This window comes from Ipomoea nil, unplaced genomic scaffold (genome assembly GCF_001879475.1).
Source record: "Ipomoea nil cultivar Tokyo-kokei standard unplaced genomic scaffold, Asagao_1.1 scaffold0317, whole genome shotgun sequence".
Lineage (NCBI taxonomy): Eukaryota > Viridiplantae > Streptophyta > Magnoliopsida > Solanales > Convolvulaceae > Ipomoea > Ipomoea nil.
The window spans coordinates 5338906-5354726 of NW_017616745.1; the positions used below are offsets into that span (position 1 = coordinate 5338906).

At 34.6% G+C, this 15821-nt stretch overlaps 2 protein-coding genes across 2 annotated transcripts; one reads left to right on the top strand and one right to left on the bottom strand.

Moving 5' to 3' along the window:
• Positions 1-247: 247 nt before the first annotated feature.
• LOC109166486 lies at positions 248-3027 on the bottom strand. The gene is made up of 3 exons (XM_019315438.1): positions 886-3027; positions 661-813; positions 248-562 (listed from the first exon to the last, which is right to left on the bottom strand). Exons 1-3 carry the CDS (start codon positions 3025-3027, stop codon positions 248-250), a joined length of 2610 nt encoding a protein of 869 aa, XP_019170983.1.
• Positions 3028-7273: 4246 nt separating this feature from the next.
• On the top strand, positions 7274-8396 carry LOC109167104. The gene is made up of 2 exons (XM_019316032.1): positions 7274-7534; positions 7598-8396. The coding sequence occupies exons 1-2, from the start codon at positions 7276-7278 to the stop codon at positions 8023-8025; spliced, it is 687 nt and encodes a 228-aa protein (XP_019171577.1). The 5' UTR covers positions 7274-7275; the 3' UTR covers positions 8026-8396.
• The last annotated feature ends 7425 nt before the right edge of the window (positions 8397-15821 follow it).

Below are 15821 nucleotides of genomic sequence, written 5' to 3' on the forward strand. Positions count from 1 at the left end.
CTTTTGGTCCTGCATTACCATTCATGTATGAATTGTGGTTGGATATGTATGTTGGACAAACTTATGGAAATCACATGCTGCATTACCATTCACAAAAAAGCAGTGTACATTGATTAGTTTGATACAAAACAGCTAACACAACAAAAACACAGTTTAAACAAAACAACAAAAACCATTAAGACCTTAACTTATCCATCATGTTTCAAAACACAATCATAAGGCAACCTAACAAGCACCTAGTTGGCAATCACTCAAGGTCAATTGGTTCACCCTTATTTCCAAAGAACTTGGATTTGAAGGTGGTCTTGCTCCTGGTATAATAGGGTTTTTTCCTATTGGAGGGCCTCAATTTCCTTTTGCCCTTACTGTCCTTGGATTGGCTTTGGTCCTGCTCATCTAGCTGCTGTGCTGCTGGTAGGTCATCTAGCTCCTGCTGCTGCTGGTCACCAGAGGGAAAGTGGTCTTCTGTCTCAGCTACACCCTCATGAGGCTGGTTGTGCCCTGAAGGAAGGTGGATGGGGATTTGTCTTGCACTATAGATGAATCTTTTTTTTGGCTTCAACTGGGAAAAAACAAAGAAACATGATAAGTAAACTCAGGCATAATACACCAAAACTAGGAAATGTAGTTGAATATCTAATGAGAGGCCACAAAGTAAACCTTTTTATTTGGATTTGTAGGACATTTCCTTGCATTGTGGCCAGGTTGCCTGCACAGTCCACAATGTAACTGAATGTGTTGTCTGGACACATACTTTCCATCTATTGTCAATTCAGCAGCTGACCTTGCCCTTTGCTTTTTGGGCCTCCCAACCTGCAAATCAATTTAGTCAAGATAAAGTGAATAGAATAAGAACACATTAATGACTAGGCAAAGCATATATACCTTGGCAGTATACAAAGGAGGCAATGGTGGGGTTCTGTCACATTGTGGCCAATCATCTGGACCTGTCATAGGGTTGATACAACCACCATATACCTTCAAGTAGGTCTCTTTGGAGTAGCAGGGATGGACATAGTCAGTAACTGAACCCTTTCCATGCTTTTTCCATATAGCACAAATGGCATGTTTGCATGGAATGCCAGTTAGGTCCCAAACCCTACAGGAACACTTTTTTGCTTCCAGATCAACCTCTTGTTGATCCCCATATAAATGGCTTACTTCAAACTTATGGAAATCACATTGTGTTGCATGGTATGTTGATGCATCCTTCTCAATTTTCTTAAGCTTTCTCACAATTGCAGGACATAGCAAGGCTTTCCACTCTGCAGCTTTTTGTCTTTTCTCAAAGAACTTGCCCATCAACATTTTCCTTAGTATTTCAAGACATTCAATAATGGGTTTGTCCCTTGCATCCCTTATAGATCCATTCCATGACTCACAGATGTTATTAACCAACATGTCACAATGAGACTGTGTAGAAAAGTGAGATCTAGACCACTCTGTTGGACTCTTATCACCAAGCCATTGGTATGCATCTTCATCTAAGCCCCTAAGTTTACTTAATTCAACATTGAATGCATTCAAAGTGGTTGCCCTAGCACAAGCCCACAGGCAGTCCTTAAGGGCCTTTCCTTGGAAACCTGCCACCTTCATATTTGCATGAAGGTGCCTCACACAGAATCTATTCTCCACACCAGGTAGCTCACTCTCAAATGCAGGAATCAACCCTTTCTGTTTATCACTAATGAAGCAATATTCATCCTCAACACCTCTAGTTATTTCCAAATCAGTTTTCAGAAGTTGTAGAAACCATGTCCAAGATTCCTTTTTCTCCCCTTCCACAATAGCATATGCTAGTGGAAATATACTATCATTGCCATCAATACTAACAGCTGTTAGTAGCATCCCACCAGTTTCAGTTCTAAGGTGACACCCATCTAAACCTATTATTCTTCTACAGTGCTTGAATCCTTGCTTGCTAGCTTCCCAACACACATACATTCTCAAAAACCTAGAATTGCCACTTTCATCAGTTAGGTCACTGAGTTTTACAGGACAGGTTGTCTTGGGGTTTGTTCTTTCTATTTCTGCCTTATAACTCCATATCTTCTTAAAGGTATCTTCCACTTTACCTTGCCTTAGCTTCTTTGCCTTCCAAATAGCCCTATAGGCCTGTGAATTGCTAACATAAAAACCCTCCTGACTGCACACCTTATCCTTGAACTTCCTCATCATCCAATCAGGATGGTCTTGCAATTCAGTTAACCACCTTTTAGCCACCACATTAGACTTAACCATACCATTTTCCCATACCCAACTACAGCCTTCATGTTCATCTGTCATATTCAAAATCCTCCATGTCATTGAACCAAGTACTTTCCTCAACCCTATTCTCCAAGGACACCCCTCCTGTGTACATTTAACAATTACCCTCTCCTTGTCATTTTTCAGAGTTTTAATCTCTTTGCCATTATTGAAAGCATAATTTTGCACAGCCTCTCTAAACTGTTGTTTAGATGCAAAAGTCATTCCTAACCTAAACTGTGGGTCCTTCATGTCTGTTGCAGCTCTAAATATAGGCCACTTACCCTCAACATCACTATCAGAATCAACAATTGACTCCTCATCTGAAAACTTAATTTCCACCTCATCATTGGTCTTAACTTTTTTTGTTTTCCTATTTTCCACAAAAGCATCATCCACAGCTCTAGCTTCTGCATTTGCAGCCTTCTGCTTTTCTGCCACCTTCTGCTGTTCTGCAACCTGCTCTTCTACCTTCAAACACTCTACCTCAATTGCATTTTCCCAATCACTTTCTGTCTCCAGTACTTCCATATCAGCATCAACCAAGTCCACCTCATCCATTGTTTCAACCCAAAACTCCAACATATTGCCTGGGTTGTCCTCATTCAATATTGTTATTACATCCATGTCAGATTGCAGCAACTTCAAACCATCATTGGAAAGGCAATATATTAGTGCTCCTACTTCACTATACCCTAAATTTTTAATCATATCCTTCAACATTTGTAAACAAATTTCCCTAGCTTCCATTCTGTCATAAACCTCTACATCACCACCCATATATTTAACCTCACCTACCCTATTTATTACTCCATTATGGAAAAGGCAAACAGAAAAAGGACCAACTCCATCCCCTGTAAAGAAACCATTTACACATACAATAGTCAACATACTGGACCCCACAGACCACAAAGCAATAAAGGTATACAGAAATTGCTCCAACTCCCAGTTTATGCACATGGAATCTTGACAAAAGTATTAGTATAGTGGTGGTGCCCACACAACACAACACAACACAATAATACTTGCAGAAACTTAGTGGTGGTCCCCGCAGAACAAAACAACACTACATAACCCTATTCTATGCATATATAAAGCCCAGGACAAAACCCTAGATATGCAGAAACTTGCATTCAACTCCACACACACAAAAAATAGGCAACCCAAACAACAAATACGCTCAGACACTTTCAATTTCTTCACATTTAAACTCCGAAAAAAAAATTTCTTACGTAGTTGTAGACCCATTCCAGTCGCAGATGATGAAGCTCGCCCTCTCCAAACCCAGAAGATGATGTCCACAATCGAAGCTCCAGACCACTTCACACAATCGCTGCTCCAGTAGTGGAAGATGAAGTTCTTTGGATTTTCCCCCCAAATTCGTTGCTTTCCCCCCAAATTGCAAGTGGTGTTGTTGACTAAAAGACCGGAAGGTGTTTTCCCCCCAAATACAATAACAAATGACGTTTTTACCCTCACCCAAAAACAATTCGAACGATTAAATAATTTTCCGGCCAATTTTGGCCGGCAATTTGGTCCGGAGGACCAAAACTGCCAAAAAATGAATAGATAAAGGTTTAAATTGAGAGTTTTGAAAGTCCTGTACTCAAATTGCCAGTACCCTAATACTCACAGGACCCAAAGTGTAATTTGTTCTATATTATTATTATTATTATTATTATTATTATTATTATTAAAGAATGGAAGAAAATATATGGTGAATGTAAGTGTGTGGTAACAATAATGAAAATATATAACGAAAGTTATAACGGTAGGAGCATTGTTGTTCAAAAAATTATATAGTACAATTTTTATTAATGTATAAAAAAAATAGAAAAACAGACATAAATAAAGAGTACCAACCTTTATTTATACTTAGAGTAAAAGACATTTTTGGTCCTAGACTTATAGTGGCTTGGACAATTTTAGTCCTTTATAAAAAAATTTGCCATTTTATGGACAGAGTTATTGTGGCGATGACATTTTTGGTCCTCCGTCTATATTTCTGTTAGATAACCGTATGAGAGAGGGGCAATTACGTCAATTTAGGTATCTCTTTATTGTGAGATGGACGATTTTGGTCCCACAACCATGCCTTTACTCTGACCCTCATTTATTTGTAGTTTTGCACTACGAAATGCTCTGCCCACAACCATGCCTTTACTGCAATTTGGACTCTTCGACTCCTTCGAATTATGACCGAGAAGAAAACAAAACACACATAGATATAATAGATTGAAGGAGATAGCCTAAATTGACGTAATTACCCCTCTCTCAGACGGTTATCTAACAAAAATATAGACGGAGGACCAAAAATGTCCTCGCCACAATAACTCTGTCCATAAAATGACAAATTTTTTTATAAAGAACTAAAATTGTCCAAGTCACTATAAGTCTAGGACCAAAAATGTCTTTTACTCTTATACTTATTATATCGCATTTTGTCATGCATTTGCACCTATTGATTATAATAAAAAGAAATAAAAATATTAATCTCTACACATTACAATCAATTATCACATATTCACATTACAAATAAAGATGAGGACAAATCATTTTGTCATGCATTTTGCACCTACTGTTTTTTTTTTTTTTTTAAAAAAAAAAAAAAAAAAAAAGGTAGTGGTAACTTCACAGTCCACACCTTCCACCCACTTTCCTGTCTTCAGCCACATGTACTTCCTAGAATTTTAGTCCCGAGGAAAAAAAGTGATTGGGAAAAGATTTTAGTATCGCTGACTAGTTCCATGGAAAGATTCTACTAAGGGCATCCTCAATAGTGGTAAGTTTTTGAGGGGATTTTGCAGGTGTGATTAGGAGAGAGAAAATAGTAGAAGAGGGAAAAAGAAAAAAAAAATAAAAGAAAACAAAAAAAATGAGGAAAAAAAAAAGTGCTCACGCGCTTATTCTGATTTGTCAGTCACTTTGCACCCATCTGAAACAAAAAAAATGGAGATAGCCACAATTTGTGCCCAACGCGCTAAACAAGTGCCTAACAATAATTATGTGGGACCCATTCCCGACCAAAATCCCCAACTTACTGCAAGCAATTCATCCCTCTCTCTCCTCTCTCCTCTCCCTTCCACATCCTCACTTTTTTCTTAAATCTCGTGCAAAATCCCCCTATTGGGGATGGCCTAATATAAAACTAGGCTAAATCAAATGATAGGTTTGGAGCAAAATAAAAATAAGGATTTTTAATAAATAAAATTAAAAGATGGTATAGGTTAATTGAAAATAATTAAATAATAATTTTAAATTTTTGTAAATATATAATTTGTTATTAAAAAAATTAAAATAGCTTTTGAGTATTGTCATTTGAACTTTGAGTCCTTATATAAAGTGTAATTATAAATTAATTTAATGCTCGCTAATATATATCTATTTACGGAGATACGTATATCAAATTATTGTAATTATTAAGTAAATTTAAAACTAATAAATAATTTTGAATTCATTGATTCAAATCTTTGATAAATTATTCTGTGGACTCGAGTTCAAATATCCAATTTATATACTAAATGTTCATAATTTTATAAAAGATAAATTATGAATATTTAGTATGTAAATTGTGAACATTAAGTATGTAAATCGTATATTTTAGATCTGGTCTGCATTGCTTAGTCCATAATATAACAAATTAACAACTGTCAATTTTTATATATACAAACATTTTTTTAACTCTATCAAAATATAAAAAATCAAATCTAAATCCCTTTCAATGTCGAGCTCAGAACGGGTGCCCATCACAACCACCCTCAAAACCAACCTTGATATAAGACAAGTCTCTATACAATAGTACTGGACTATAAATTTCCAACTTCAATAGGCAAACCACATCTGCATTAAAAATTACACTCTGACCTTCAAAAACAATAAATTTGTAACATTTTGACCCCCACTTATAGGCCAATCGCTAAATCTTGTTCCCATACGGCCATAAGCCATTACCATCCAGAACACCAGCTATAAAGTATCGTACCCTACTTACTTGGATTGAATTAACATCTGGAGAAAATTTCAATTTTGGTCCACTGACTATTGGGGTTGTGTTAATTGCAACACTTGACTTTCAAAAATGTTTATTTAGTACCTTGACTATGCAATTTCTATCAATTTTGGTCACGTCGGCCAAATTGCCGGCCAAATCTCACCGGAAAATTTTAATAGGTCAATTTATGAGGCTATTTTAGTAATTTTACTCCCCCTTTTTCTTCTCCGATGAGCTTTTCCATTTCCGGCGAGTTTCTTCTCCATTTCCGGCGACTGTATATATTAGTGCTGTCAATAATATCTGAATTTGGGGATCGAATTCCTCGTACCATACGCCTAAACGAAGTCTTAATCCTTCCAGATCTATCTTTTGGCCGGTGGTTCTTCTAGATATATCCTAGTTTACGGTATTTTAAAACCAACACAAAACCCAATTCAAATAACAATTCTAAAAGATAGCATTTGCAGCACAGCAATACAATTAATAAAGTGCACTTGATCTGGCCAACACAAAATCGACCGTAGTTTCTGACAGCGCCGGCTGAAGAACATCGCCGGAAATGGAGAAAAAACTCGCCGGAAATGGAAAAGCTCATCGGAGAAGAAAAAGGAGGAGTAAAATTACTAAAATACCCTCATAAATTGACCTATTAAATTTTTCCGGTGAGATTTGGCCGATAATTTGGCCGACGTGACTAAAATTGATAGAAATTGCATAGTCAAGGTACTAAATAAACATTTTTGAAAGTCAAGTGTTGCAATTAACACAACCCAAATAATCAATGGACCAAAATTGAAATTTTCTCTTAACATCTGATATGACATAATTATAAACATACCGATTAGTCGGTGGGGCCGACCGATGCCAATTTCAAAGGCGGTGGAGACTAGAAAGAGGTTTTTTTTTGGAAAGGAATTAAAAAAAATAAAAAAAACGCTACCGCCTTTGAATAAAAGTAAATGATGAGAATGTCCATGAAATATAGTTATATATCTGCTGTAAGAGTATCTCAGATTCTCAGAAGAAGAAAAAAAATGCGTAACACCCACTCTCTCCTCATCATCTTCATCTTCATTCTAACAGTGGCCCAATATTTGATTAGCTCCTCTGCAGATGTCTCCATCCATCACTGCCGGCGACTATTGATCCACACTCAACAAAGGCAAAGCCCAGTGGCTCATGGAGATTGGGGGTTAGGTTCTGGTTTTGATGACCGCAGGAAAATCTTGATGGACGAAATACGGAAGAGCATGGAACTCTTATCGGAGGAAAATCCAGCGATTCTGGCGCCAGATTTTGGACGGAATGCCCACAGGGAACTCTTATCCGAGCAAAGTCCAGCGATTCCGGCCCCAGATTCTGGACGGAATGCCCACAGGTACCTCTTATCGGAGCAAAGTCCAGCGATTCCGGCCCCAGATTCTGGATGGAATGCCCACAGGTACCTCTTATCGGAGCAAAGTCCAGCGATTCCGGCCCCAGATTCTGGACGGAATGCCCACAGGTACCTCTTATCGGAGCAAAGTCCAGCGACTCCGGCGCCAGATTCTGGACGGAATGACCACAGCCGACTCTTAATGGAGGAACCACGAAAGCAAAGCCCAACGGCTCATGGAGATCGCCGGCGTCGGAGATTACTAGATTCTCACCAAAGCCGACTCTTAATGGACGAACCACGAAAGCAAAGCCCAGCAGCTCATGGAGATCGTCGGCGGCTTCTTCTCGCTTCCGATTTTGATTACCGCCCGGTTCGGGTTCGAGGCACCCGGTTCAAGCTAGAATGAAGGTGGGCACAGGTCGGGTTCGAGTTCGACCGGTTAACCGTCGAATCTAAGGCAAGGCAAGGATCATTTTCATTAGGGGTAGGCACAAATCAGGGTCAAGTTCAACCGGTTATCCGTCGAATCTTAAGGGTGAGTGCAAGTGGTTCGAGTTCACCCATTAACGGTCGAATCCGACCGGAATCGGGTTAACCGGGTCAAAACCTTGAATTTCCTACCCCTAATTTTCATTATACTTTTCATAACGCTGCTGCTATACAATCACAGATCAGATCATATTTGTATTACTTTTTTTTTTTTGTGAAAACTATTTGTATTACTATATTTATCTACTTCTGTTTGTTGAATTTATGGAGTACGTGTTATATATCTCATTATTTACTCCCTGCCTAAACACTGCACTTATTATCTCAATCCGTTAATTAGTACTTCTGTTCCTAACTGTTTAATGATTAGTTTTTCAATTTTCAAGTTAGGTGGGTACGGTTCCGTGAATGGTCAAAATAAATGGTTTGGACTGATAATATAAGATGGACCAAAAAGGTAATGAGTTAGGGTTCTAAAAAGGTCAAATAATAAGAAAATAGCGCAACTTGTTTTTTTTTTTTTTTTTTTGGAAAACTGGCAATTAAGTTAGTTATCCCAATTCCCAACATATATACTGCCTCCCTATCGGACAATAAATACGGAATACCACCATCCGTCAACCGCCGTAAATCCACCGCTACCGCCGACCAACACGGCCGCCGGTTGATGAACCAAAAACGATCCGGTTAAAGAATACAGAATTTAAGTTTTTTTCTGTCATGACCTCACAACAAAGATGGATGATCAATTTCTTAATGATTGTTTGTTAGTATATATTGAAAAGAAAATTGTAAAATAATTTAATATAGATTCAATTATAAATGATTTCCGTGATATATAAAAACATTTTAAATTTTAATAGATTTGTAATGTAATTATGTATTTTAAAATATATTAAATGAATATTAATATTTTTAATTATTCATTCTTCAATCCGCCTAATCCTGCCTCCATTCCTGCTCGTACATATTAGGAGATGTTACATCTCCAATCAGAATATCTTAGATTCTTAAAGTTAAACCAAATCATTGCTGCGGCGGCAATAGTAATTGCGAAGTGATAAAACCTTCAAAATCCATGACAAGATGATGATGACAGTGTAAACAAAGAAAATTGAATATATATTTAGAAATTCAAAGTTCTGGTTTACATATCAAGTATCAAGGGGTGTGGGTACAAGTCTCTGGATGATCCTCTGATTCTTTAATTGATGTCTTGAACACTCCAGCATTGAAGGGCCTCCGGGTTTCAAGTGGCTTGATCTTCAAAGAAGGGCTTGAATATATAGCGTGTTCTTCTTGAAGGGCCTCCGGATTCAAATGGCTTGATCTTCAATGGAGGTTTGGATCAATAGGCATAGGCATGATCATTAAGGAGGAGGGACTTCTACTTTCAGTATCACATTTTTATGTGATCCTGAATAATATTTTTCTAGATGTTTACATCACTTTTCCTAGGATGTGTGTGATTACATACAAATGAGAGCTCCTATTTATAGCTGTAGGATAGAGAGTTTTGATAAGCTCAAACTCTTTTGATATTATCTAATTAACAAATTAGATAATATCAATATTATCCAAAATATTTCAAATATATTCAAATATACTAATATTGATAAATAATCAATATTTATCAAAATTTAAGTGTCTACAGACAGTTAACTCATGAAACCGCCACATATCCTCTTCCATGAAAACGCCAACTTAAGATCAAATCAGAGGCCATTTCTTCCTGTCTTGTTCCTGATGTTGCTTGGTCTGAAGATGATGGTACGTCGTTGTTCCTCCTAGTATCACCAGCATCACAATTCACAATCCTTATACACTATGGACCAGATTTTACAGTGCACTGTGGACTTTGGTGTATGTGCATGTATCTTATGTTGTGAGTTTTTTATGTTTTGTGTTATAAAATTCTTTACTTCAAGTATGAATTTTATACCCAAAGCAAATTAGTAATTATGCTTATGAATTTACGGTGTCTTGTGTTGTGAAATTTTGTGTCTATGAAGTATGAACACAAATAATGTACTTAAATCAGATTTAAAAAATAAGTAAATATATAAGTATAGAGTTAATACCCAAAATCGTCCTCGACTATAGTGGTTTTTCTCAATTTCGTCCTAAACGACTTTGGTGACCTAATATCGTCCCAGACTTTTGTGTTTCGCTCAATTTAGTCCTCCATTTGTTATTCCGTCAAATTGGTGTTAAATTAAGGGACAGTTCAGTAATGTCAATATTGATCTCTCTTTACTTTCAACTTGTGAAGTGCGAAATTCCTCTTTCTTGTACGAATTACACCCAGAATTACTCCCGGACCTGCAAATCAAATTTTATATTCGCAGTTTTAGGAGTAATTCTAGGAGAAATTCGTAAAAAAAAAAAAAAGGATTTCGCATTTCACATGTCTATGAGTAAAGAGATGCCAATATTAAAATTACTGAATTGTCTATTTATTTAACACCAAATGGACAGAATAACAAATGAGGGACTAAATTGAGCAAAAACACAAAAGTCTGGGACTAAATTGAGCGAAACACAAAAGTCTGGGACGATATTAGGTCACCAAAGTCGTTTAGGACGAAATTGAGAAAAACTACTATAGTCGAGGACGATTTTGGGTATTAACTCTATGTTGTGAGTTTTTGACCTAATATCGTCCCAGACTTTTGCGTTTCGCTCAATTTAGTCCTCCATTTGTTATTCCGTCAAATTGGTGTTAAATTAAGGGACAGTTCAGTAATGTCAATATTGATCTCTCTTTACTTTCAACTTGTGAAGTGCGAAATTCCTCTTTCTTGTACGAATTACACCCAGAATTACTCCCGGACCTGCAAATCAAATTTTATATTCGCAGTTGTAGGAGTAATTCTGGGAGAAATTCGTAAAAAAAAAAAGGATTTCGCATTTCACTTGTCTATGAGTAAAGAGATGCCAATATTAAAATTACTGAATTGTCAATTTATTTAACACCAAATGGACAGAATAACAAATGAGGGACTAAATTGAGCAAAAACACAAAAGTCTGGGACTAAATTGAGCGAAACACAAAAGTCTGGGACGATATTAGGTCACCAAAGTCGTTTAGGACGAAATTGAGAAAAACTACTATAGTCGAGGACGATTTTGGGTATTAACTCTATAAGTATATAACATAAGTAAACAAGATTTGGTCCATTTGGATTTTGGAGTACAAGTAACCATATTTGTTACGGAACTGTGGACCGCAATTCACAATGCATTGTCGTCCCGGCATCAAAACGGTGTCGTTTTTTTTAATTAAAAGAAACGGCACCTGTTCTGCGCCGTCCACAAAAAAGTAACTTTGATTGTATAACATATTCAGTTTCATTTTGTAAACACTGCATTTTTTTTTGAAAGGAAGCACTCAAATATTTTTTTTGTAAACACTGTAATTTCATTTCAATACAACTATAGTTTCATTCGACATAATTTGTCGTGACATGAATTTCCATTTTTGGTAAACTCTGACTGATCACAAAGATGAGTTGGTTGGGTTGTAATTTGTTTTGATATTTGAGCAGTTGGACCGGGACTGTTATGGGGTTTGGGCTTCCCGTTTGGGCCTAATATGTTTGGCTCATTAATGGAATTTTTTAGGATATGGAGATTAATTTTGTCTCCATTTGGGCAAATTATATCGTGCAACGTGGTGCATAATCGATTATGCACTGCGCATCAAAACGATGTTGTTTTGATTAATGAAAAGAAACGACATCAGTTTGCCGTTGTTCCGCACCCTTTTGCAAAAAGTAACTCTGTTATTCAATTTCATTTTGTATACACTGCAGTTTCAATTCAACACAATTACAGTTTCATTTCAATATATCTACAGTTTCATTTGATATTTATAGACTCAAATATGTGAAAATGTTATTTAATTTTATTTTATATAAACTACAGTTTTATTAAAACAAAACTACATGATCATTTTGATATAATTACAGCTTCATTGTACAATATACACTCAAATATGTGAAATGTTATTCAGTTTCATTTTATATACATTACAGTTTCATTTCACCACAACTATAGTATCATTTTTATATAACTGCATTTTCATTTGATAATATAAAATAATACGTGAGGCATTGTCAATTTTGATATATTGTAGTGTCAGTTGGTAATTAACATACAAAAAAGTACGCGTTCCGTTAACACTAACGACGTGCCGTTTCTTTACTTTAAAAAACGGCGCCATTTTAACTATGGTGTATATGCACCGCGGTTCCACGATATAATGACTGCTCCATTTGTGATAGGGCTTTTGGGCCGTAACCTCCTTAGAGGTTACAACATAGTCCTCATACTAGGGTATGCCCTAGTTTCAGTTGTAAATGTTTGTTTATTGGGAATAAAGTTCACATTCACCCCAAAAAAAATCTACCACTCATTTATGTAGGGTTGCATGTTGTTTGGCATGTCATATATACAAGATATACAAGATTTGTCTAACTTATTATATAGGGAAATTTATCAAATAAGTTCTCAACCATTTAATAAAGTTTTAGGCTCTGTTTGACCGAATTTATTTAGGAGTTTATTATATCTCATTTTAAGCTATTAATAAACTATAAGCTCTATTAGTAATGTTCCTAAAATAAGCTAGTAAAGTAAGAACTTATTTTGAAACGGTACCTTAGGTAGTGTTTAAAAATAAGCTAGTAGCTTCCTAATTTTTTTTCATATTTATTCTTATTATTTTATAAATAAATGACATTATTTACTCCTCTCAATCAAAACTAGCATTTTCTCTTCTCCTATATTTTTATACATCATCTTTCGCAACTCTCTTCACCGCCCAGCAACTTTTTAAAGTTCAAACTCCAATCGTCCGTTCATAAGTCCATTGATCTTCTGGCGAAATATATATATACAGCCTCCCTCCACCGCTTCGCCACCATCGCCGATTCTCGTATGCATACATAGATACTGAGAGAGATAGATAGAGACTGCAAATTTGTAGAGAGGAAGAACAATCTAAGGATTCGTATATATATATATATACTATAGTCTATATACAACTAAACATTCATTGGCTTTAGATCTTGGTATGATTTTTTTTTTTTATTTGCAACTAAACATTCATTGTGTTCTTTGTTTACAAATTGTATGTCCTCTTGTTTTTATTTTCTCCGCAATGAGGTTTTGGTTTGAAAATACTTGTACCTATTTAAATTTAAAATTATATAAATTTTAAGAAGATGTCCTTTTTAGTCTCTTTATATTTATCAGCTTCTCAAAAAGCTAATTTTACCAAACACTTTTAAGAATAATCAGGTAATCAACTAGTTTAATATATAGCTTTTCAGTTTTCAGCTTCTAGCTTATAAGTATTTCAGCTTTAAATTACTTTTCAACTTTCAACTACCTTTTTAGCTAGGTTTGCCAAACATAACCTTAATTGTATTATCCAAATAGAAAAAAATTACATATAAACACCTGAACCATTATTTAAAAAAGTGCAATAAATTTATAAATTATCCTTTTACTTGTAGTTTACCTATTATTGCAACCAAGATATTGGTGGCATGACTTCCATATGAAATATTAGTTATGGTTGTTGTGTTGACAACGAATGGTCGTCGCGGATGTCTAAATCTAAAGACAACCGAGTATCTTTCTTTCTTTCATTCTTTGTAATTTCAATAAAAAAAAATAGTTTTTTTTTTTAAAATTAAAATTAAAATAGTACACACAACGTTTATACAAACAAGTAATTAATATTGTATGTGAAAGTTATACCATTAATAAAGGATTGTATCCCAACCCTGAAGACTCTGCTCCTACCTTGGATTGTTAGTGTGTCATGCCATTAATAACTTATTACAATAATAAGTAATCTACAAGTAAAAAAGGGATCTAGTTCATTTTAAAAATAATAATAATAAAAATAAAAGTTTAGAGGTTCATATGAAGTTTTTTACAATTTAAAGGTACAATTGAAATTTTTCAAATAGTTAAGATTGGTTCAAAGTTATCATATTTTCAATTATTTCACATCTCTCAAAATCTCACATTTCTTAGAAATATGAAGAAAGTGAGATTTTAAAAATGTGACAAAAAGTGAATTAAAAATTATTCTAAAAAGTCTTACAATACTTCACAAAGTCTTATTACATAAAACACAAAACATTATTTTAGTTAATCATGAAATTTACAGTGTTAACCTTTTAATAATTAAAAATGCTAACCATAACTATAATTGTCACTTACAAATCGCAAACGTACAATAACTACCTAAACATGCAATTGTCATATTAGAAATGACTATTTTAAGTGACAAATGTAATGATGTATGTGATGGTTCTTTAATACACACTCTATCTCATTTTTCATGTCACGTTTATATTTACTAGTCAAATCAATTCTTTTCTTTTTTACTAATTTTTCTTTAATATATTTGAATTATTTTTAAATTTAATTTTTTTATTGTTTAGTAGTGATTTTAATGTAGTTTCTAAATATAATATTTTGAAACATTAAATTAAAAATAACTTCAATTAAATTTAGTTAATTAAATTAAACACATTAAATGAGATGGATAGACACTAATATTAAGCACAAAAATAAATATAAGTTTACTCTTATTTTGGTTGGATCTTGCTGGTGCAGTTGTGCAAACCCGGCCAATGCATTTACATTGGGTGGTCCCCTTCTAGATGAATTTAGGTTTAGAATTTAAGTTTTAGGGGTCCAGCCTATGATGTTTTTACTGTATTTCTTTCATCGTGTCGGGTTTGATTAATGAGGTTGGACTAAAATTATTTACAATTTAATTTTTCATAATATTACTAATAAGCACAAAAAATTTAAAAATTATAAGAAAATGCTAATAGAAATAAGCAAAGAAGAGAAAATTGGCTTGACCAATGAATAGTAAACATGACATGACATTTTTCTCAAAAAGTTAAATCCCCAGAGCATATGGGATGATATAAAGCATGGTGACTCAATTGAACCACATAGACTAAACCTTTGCTTGCTAGTGGGACTCGATTCTTGACCATTCTTCTCAAACTTCACTCATATGACTAATTAAGTTGTCCATGCGGACGTAAACATGACATGACATGTAAAATGAGACATAAGAAATAATAAATTTGGTTGTCTCATCAATTTAGGGAAATCTCGAGGGTACCATATTTAGTCTATTGAATTGTTTCATCACATTCGTTTTCATACAATAAAGTGATAACTGATAAGCTATACTATGGTGTTAAATTAAAGGTAAATGGTGTGAAACACACATAGAGTATGAATAAAATAGCATGCATGAATCTTTTTTCAATTTAATCAGATGTTTAAAATAATAATTATAATAATGAGTTAAAGATCTAATTTAGTCATCGATTATAGTATTTTTTTTTTTTTTGTATTTAATCTTAAACAACTTTTTGTGATTAATTAGGTTCTCGATTTTGATGGTTTTGTCCAATTGAGTCCTTGACTATTACAATATATCAAGGACTAAATTGAAAAAAAAAAAAGAAGTCAACATAGTAAAATTAGGTAAAACTATTACAGCACGTTTGGTTCACAAAATAATTTTGAGGTAATAGGAATGTTATTCCATAAGGAATGGAATAGGTAAGAAATAGAATATGAATTATATTCTATTGTTTGGTTCGCGGAAGGAATAGACTTTAGGAATTATATTACAGTGTTTGGTTGGTTTAAGGAATAGAA

Coding starts and splice junctions, on each gene's coding strand:
- LOC109166486 (XM_019315438.1), bottom strand. CDS start 3,027: ATGGGTGGTGATGTAGAGGTTTATGACAGAATGGAAGCTAGGGAAATT. Junction 814..885: donor CTCCTTTGTATACTGCCAAG/GTATATATGCTT, acceptor ATTGATTTGCAG/GTTGGGAGGCCCAAAAAGCA. Junction 563..660: donor CTACAAATCCAAATAAAAAG/GTTTACTTTGTG, acceptor GTTTTTTCCCAG/TTGAAGCCAAAAAAAAGATT.
- LOC109167104 (XM_019316032.1), top strand. CDS start 7,276: ATGCGTAACACCCACTCTCTCCTCATCATCTTCATCTTCATTCTAACA. Junction 7,535..7,597: donor TCCAGCGATTCTGGCGCCAG/ATTTTGGACGGA, acceptor TTCCGGCCCCAG/ATTCTGGACGGAATGCCCAC.